This window comes from Anneissia japonica, unplaced genomic scaffold (assembly GCF_011630105.1).
Source record: "Anneissia japonica isolate Jap-2015-1 unplaced genomic scaffold, ASM1163010v1 scaffold17742_len16189_cov113, whole genome shotgun sequence".
In the NCBI taxonomy this organism is placed as follows: domain Eukaryota; kingdom Metazoa; phylum Echinodermata; class Crinoidea; order Comatulida; family Comatulidae; genus Anneissia; species Anneissia japonica.
The window spans coordinates 1,508-8,583 of record NW_022757268.1 but is presented as its reverse complement, the minus strand read 5'-3'; the positions used below and the strand labels follow the sequence as shown (position 1 = coordinate 8,583).

At 33.3% G+C, this 7,076-nt stretch overlaps 1 protein-coding gene across 3 annotated transcripts in view; it reads left to right on the top strand.

Moving 5' to 3' along the window:
* LOC117124628 overlaps positions 1 to 6,561 on the top strand; it is an 8,341-nt gene extending 1,780 nt beyond the window's left edge. For all 3 annotated transcript variants that reach the window (XM_033270924.1, XM_033270923.1, XM_033270925.1), the window contains 2 exons: positions 1,190 to 1,336; positions 2,743 to 6,561. In XM_033270924.1, the coding sequence (XP_033126815.1) occupies positions 1,216 to 1,336; positions 2,743 to 5,063 (2,442 nt within the window). In that variant the 5' untranslated portion in view covers positions 1,190 to 1,215 and the 3' untranslated portion in view covers positions 5,064 to 6,561. The remainder of the gene's footprint in view (positions 1 to 1,189; positions 1,337 to 2,742) is intronic.
* Positions 6,562 to 7,076: the final 515 nt, after the last annotated feature.

Genomic DNA, 7,076 nt, shown 5'->3' with positions numbered 1-7,076 from the left:
CATCATTTGAATGGGGGGGGGGGTGGGGTGCGGGTGCTGTCTTAGACTTGGGTGGGTTCCAGGGTTGAAGTTCCAGTTAGGTTTAGTAGGCCGCTAATTTGGTTTCTAGTTTACAATGATAAAGTTACTTTATAATATATATTTTAATTGTAATATTCACACTTTTTAATTATGTGGCTCAAAAATGCTTATATAACATTCACTGTCTGCAAAAAGAAATAGAGAAACATTTAAAATTTATTCAAAATTATGAATATATTTTCGCATTTAAAAGAAACAGTTAATAACAGTTTACTACAAAAAATCCCTGAATCGATTACCCGCCAATTTAAGGGTCTATTCAAAATAAATGCAGTGAACATTCAATTTAACTCGCTATTTGATTCTTTATTGTAAATTACTAACTTATTTAAATACTGTATACAAATTAATACAAAAATCATGTTCACCATAGTATTAAGCTTGTGCCTCAACAACATTGAAACCATAGGTCCTATTGGTAAGATCATTCCTTGATGTTGCCATCAATTTAAAGCAATCTTTATATACCTGCAGCTATGATTTGTTGTTGTGATTTACTATAGCCCTTTACATAGCTGCCAAACTGGTGATTACTTTTATGAGAGAATGTTTAATACTTGCTTATCTATATCTTTTATATTGTATTATATGGTTATTTATTTTTGACAATAGAAAGTCATATTATTAATTGAGTGTCATGATTATCGATGTATATGAGACATGCAAAAGTGTCATTTGCAGGTATCTATTATTGGTACTACATCCCTTAAAACATTGGCAGCCATATTGGGCCTGAGGCGGGTGTAGCTGAGGTGCAAATCTTTTATGTAGTACTGCTAGATGCCTGGAAACGCCTAATACCTGTATGCATCGATAAGCCAGTATGGAAAAAAATATTTTAAAAATCTGGCACATCAGCCTGAAAGCTTACTTTTTATCTTTTCCCAATGATTTATTGTTATTTCTGTCCACTTAAAACTATTTTGGAAAACACTAGGTAGGGGAGGGGGAGTTAGACCAGGCTCGTAAAATTGGGGTTTTTATTTATGTGAAATCTTTCTTAAAAATGACCTAGTAGAGTGCACTATTTCCATGTTACCTGAGGTTGCAAGAATTCATCATGTTTTTGGTTGGCATAAATGGTATTTTAAAATTCTGTTTGATATAGGTGACCTAAGAGGTTATGTAGCAAAGATGTTACACAGAAAAACGTTTTATGGGAAGGATGAAGGCTTGTTCAAAGAAAAAGAACGTAAAAAAGAATATTTCACTCAATATCAATCCATTGGACCAAGTTTCATTAAATCAAGTCAAGGTGAGTTTTTAAGTTTCTTTTTTTTGACAATTGCCTTCCGACCTTATGACCATCAATACCTGTCATTTGTGTATGAATCTTTGTTGTGTTGTGTGAATGTTCTTTAATTGTTGGAGTTAATTAGGTAATTATACATATTTGTAATTAATTATAGGCTTCTTACAGTATCAACAGTGTGCAAATGAAACATTGTTTATTTTCATTTGTCCCAAACTTGACCTATGTCTTTTGGAAAATATTGTGCTATATATTATTATTGATAAATTTAACTTAATTTAAGTATAGAATTTAAGACAAATGTAGGCTGATTTTTATCATAGCAGCTTAATATGTCAGCTCCCAAACCACAATTAAAAAAAATACTGTGAGTTTCAAAACTTGGACTGTGAGATATCATAAGTAATACTGTATTATGTATTGATTGAAATACAGTATTATGTGAATTGTGAGTTCCTGACAAATCAATCAACATGACCAAAATGGCCAAAATATTTCATTTTTCAAGTTTTCTCAACTGATGATAATAAGCCAAAAATTGAGTGCATTCCTTGTGGGACTGTCTCAGCTGATAAATTCATGCCAGTGTCTCTCATAAAGTTCATGCCTTGTCTTGGTCTTGCACTGTGTATGGATAACATTATGGGTTCCATACATTATATCATTTCATCCAAAAAGGAAGATGTCTTCCTCTGTGCTTACAGCCTCTCTACCCAAGCCAACACACCAATCTAACTATGTTGTATTGTGGAGCTAATAGTTGTAGCTTCTTTTTAAATCTTTATAAATAAAAAGTCATAGCTAATTTTATTGTTTATTCTTTCAAATAAAATTTTTCATAGGCAAAAAATTACTGTGTGCTTGAAGGCCATTGATCTTAAATGTATTTAGATTGCAACTTGGTCTATACCCAAACAAAGTTTATTATATTATAAAAAAAAATATGCACAAATAATTTTGGAAGGCAATTACTCGTAATCATCTCTGACTCCAGGAATACCTCATATTAATTAATATAAATGCGATAGATACTGGACACTGTTAGTTTCAATATTTTCCAAATAAGTCCAATCCCATTTTTGGCTGATATGATAAATCAAATCTTCCCCCTCCCTTTATTGTCCAGAGAATATTTTCTATGCTCCTTCCATGGTTTTCTCGCACTTTGATGTTGGTTTTGCTTTTTCATGATTTTTCTATTTTGTATGTCACCTTTGTATGTAATTTACTGTATTTGTTTGTGTTGTCATTTTTATGCCATTTTAATATTTTTCCTTTGTAAATCTTTATGCAATTCAGCCTTCTTGCTGCTATGTATGTTTTTATTATTGAATTTTCAATAAATATACCTCAAATAATAATAATATTAATAATAACATCTTTCAATAGTATGTTGTTTCTCTTTTCAGATATGGATGACAGTGAACCATCAGTCGCACACGAGCTGCCAAGTAAAGGTACAATGAAATATGAAAGTCACATAGAAGACATATGCAAATCACTAAGGATGTTTAGTCAGGTCATATTCCCCCATAAGAAGGTAATCTCAGAATCAGATGAGCAGATCATTCGACTGATGAGTGAAAAAGTAAATTTGATAATAAAGGATTCAATAACTGAATTGAAGAAACAATCATCTGAAGACATTGGCAAAATGTTTGCTCATGTTTTAATTGCTGTACAAGATGAAGAAAATGTTTTAGAGGAAATCCATAAATTATGTACTAATGATATTGTCAGTAGTTTATCAACTGAATGTAAGAAATTAAATTTCAAATACGATATTACAAGGTACTACGAATGTAGTTTCAAATCAATTAATATATCATTTTTAATTCATCTGCTGTGTAATGCACCAGCACTTCAGTTACTTGATTTGATATGTTGTGATATAAAAGGTGTTAATGTGAATGATATTGCTGATACATTGTATCAAGAAGGAGTTGTGTTGGAATTAACAGATCTTGATATCAGTGGAAATAACCTCAATGAAATCAAAGGTTCCTCACTTGCCACTTTGCTTGCTGTAGCTCCTAAGCTGAATGATCTTGACATGAGTAAATGCAGTATCCCAGGTGCTGTAATGGATGATATGGTTAAAGAGTGTTCTAGTAGGGGAGTTGTGTTGGAATTAACACGGCTTTATATCAGTGAAAATAACCTCAATGACATCAAAGGTTCCTCACTTGCCACTTTGCTTGCTGTAGCTCCTAAGCTGAATGAACTTGACATGAGTAAATGCAGTATCCCAGGTGCTGTAATGGATGATATGGTTAAAGAGTGTTCTAGTAGGGGAGTTGTGTTGAAATTAACATATCTTAATATCAGTGAAAATAACCTCAATGAAATCAAAGGTTCCTCACTTGCCACTTTGCTTGCTGTAGCTCCTAAGCTGAATGTTCTTGGCATGAGAAATTGCCGTATCCCAGGTGCTGTAATGGATGATATGGTTAAAGAGTGTTGTAGTAGGGGAGTTGTGTTGCAATTAACATGGCTAGTTATCAGTGAAAATAACCTCAATGACATCAAAGGTTCCTCACTGGCCACTTTGCTTGCTGTAGCTCCTAAGCTGAATGTTCTTGGCATGAGAAATTGCCGTATCCCAGGTGCTGTAATAGATGATATGGTTAAAGAGTGTTGTAGTAGGGGAGTTGTGTTGCAATTAACACAGCTTGATATCAGTGGAAATAACCTCAATGACATCAAAGGTTCCTCACTTGCCACTTTGCTTGCTGTAGCTCCTAAGCTGAATGATCTTGACATGAGAAATTGCAGTATCCCAGGTGCTGTAATGGATGATATGGTTAAAGAGTGTTTTAGTAGGGGAGTTGTGTTGCAATTAACACAGCTTGATATCAGTGGAAATAACCTCAATGACATCAAAGGTTCCTCACTTGCTACTTTGCTTGCTGTAGCTCCTAATCTGAATGATCTTGACATGAGAAATTGCAGTATCCCAGGTGCTGTAATGGATGATATGGTTAAAGAGTGTTCTAGTAGGGGAGTTGTGTTGCAATTAACACCGCTTGATATCAGTGGAAATAACCTCAATGATATCAAAGGTTCCTCACTTGCCACTTTGCTTGCTGTAGCTCCTAAGCTGAATGATCTTTACATGAGAAATTGCCATATCCCAGGTGCTGTAATGGATGATATGGTTAAAGAGTGTTCTAGTAGGGGAGTTGTGTTGCAATTAACATGGCTAGTTATCAGTGAAAATAACCTCAATGATATCAAAGGTTCCTCACTTGCCACTTTGCTTGCTGTAGCTCCTAAGCTGAATGATCTTTACATGAGAAATTGCCGTATCCCAGGTGCTGTAATGGATGATATGGTTAAAGAGTGTTGTAGTAGGGGAGTTGTGTTGCAATTAACACAGCTTGATATCAGTGGAAATAACCTCAATGAAATCAAAGGTTCCTCACTTGCCACTTTGCTTGCTGTAGCTCCTAAGCTGAATGATCTTGACATGAGAAATTGCAGTATCCCAGGTGCTGTAATGGATGATATGGTTAAAGAATGTTCTAGTAGGGGAGTTGTGTTGCAATTAACATGGTTTGATATCAGTGAAAATAACCTCAATGATATCAAAGGTTCCTCACTTGCCACTTTGCTTGCTGTAGCTCCTAAGCTGAGTGTTCTTTACATGAGAAATTGCCGTATCCCAGGTGCTCTAATGGATGATATGGTTAAAGAGTGTTCTAGTAGGGGAGTTAAACTTCGTATATAGTAGAAAAAGTAATTGCAATCAGGTAGCAAGTTTTGTAGAGGTGTTTAATGCGTGTTTAATTAATTTGTATTTTTAATATTTCTTAAATACATAATACACATGATGCTATTACAAGGAAGTTATGGTTTTTATATTGATACAATTTTATTTACTGTTTTCTGATTTGCATTATCAAGAATGATTACCATTGGATAACATCGGACATGGCCTAGAACTAAATTAATCGGCAGCTGTAACTGAACATAGAGTTAAGATATAAGGCAGTTTGATAATTTCTTGAGAGTTAAAATACAGTAATACAATAATTGTATTCATCATCATGTTTAGTTGTAAATCAAACCATTTAGTGGAAACCGTAAAAATAGTAATATAAAATATGATTTACATAGCACATATATCCACTTAGGAAGTGCTCAAGATGCTAGATATGGAAACATGGAAAAAAAAAAAACAGAAACCAGAAAACTTGGAAATTAACCCATGAAATGTCCTAAACTAACACCAGTAAAAAATAAGCAGAAGAAGCAATTTGACACACTCAATGCAACGAGGGCGCTGGTTTCTGGCTCTCTTAGCCAATTTAAACATATGTAACACTATACATACAGTAATAGTAGAACAACAGAACTAGAGTGAGGTGCTTAACAATGCATAAAGATCATGCTGCATGGCATGTTGTACTGAATGTGGTGCGGAATTTTTTGAATTCAGGTTTACCGGTGATACTATCATGAATCACAAACCGTTTCTGTACGATTACTCACATTATCCTTTCTTGTACATAATCAACTGATCACCATGTTCCATTTCTGGTATTTGAATCTTTGCAAATTTTCACCAGAGGGTGCACAGGGAACATTGCGTCTAGTTGTTGAATAATCAGTGCTTGCACATAATGAGCTCATAAAAATCATAAATATTTTAGGCTATTTTGAGTAAAATTTTGATTTTGACTTTCAATAGTTTTTGTTATTAGATTGGTATGCTTTTATGATGTAATTTTCAAAATGTTATTGTTTGATAGGTTTAAATTTTGATTACTTTTTTAAGAATAAATAACTTGTACTGTTTGTCACTTTGTATTATGTGTTATTATTATTCCTGATGATGAAGTGAAATGTAAAATATATTTTTGGAGTAACATTAATTACTCTATTAAACTCAGTGCACATCCTAATAAATGTTTGTTTTAATGATGTGGCACTGAAATGTCTTATTATTGAAATTATCTATTTTAATCAATACAATTAATAATTTCTCTTTTTTTTATTGATAATACTTCTCCACTCTCCGTGGGATTACAATATAACAAAATAAATATTGGTAAAATATGTCTGAAAATAAGAATTTATTTTCTTTCTTTCATGTATGTTTATAAAGCAAGTACAACATTAATTAAACATGCAAGCTAATCTAATTAGCTTTCATTATATAATAAATGTCAGATTACAATAATTATAATCTAATATAATTTTGAGTATAAGAAGCCTAGTATAACCATGGAGGTATTATTGAGAAGGAGATCACCCGGCAACAGATCCCTTTGACGCGACAAACCTATGTGTTCCCTGCCTTTGGATCGTGCGCGGGCGTATTACCCTATAATTCACATTCTTTCGTTAGCAACAACTTGGCAACGACATGCATTTATACGCTTCCAGCAGAACAGTTGTGCAATAAAACGTTTGATTTTAACCCATTAAATATCTTTATAATGAACAATGTTCCCCTGATTAGATTTTTTTGGGCTTTTGGTATGTTATTATTTGTATATTTCAGGAACGGATTCCGTAAAATATTTGTTAAAATTACTTCTGTGTTCATTATAATTTTGTCTAAAGATTGACTGGTTCGACTATAAAGCTAAGTCAGCGTAAAACTGAAAAATACTCAGATTTTGGATTCATTTTTCGAATAGTTAACCCTCAGATGTGTATAAGAGACAGAAAATACACTACTGTAAAAGCCAGCTCAACGGAGTAGTGCGCTGATTTAGTTTTAACGATATTACAC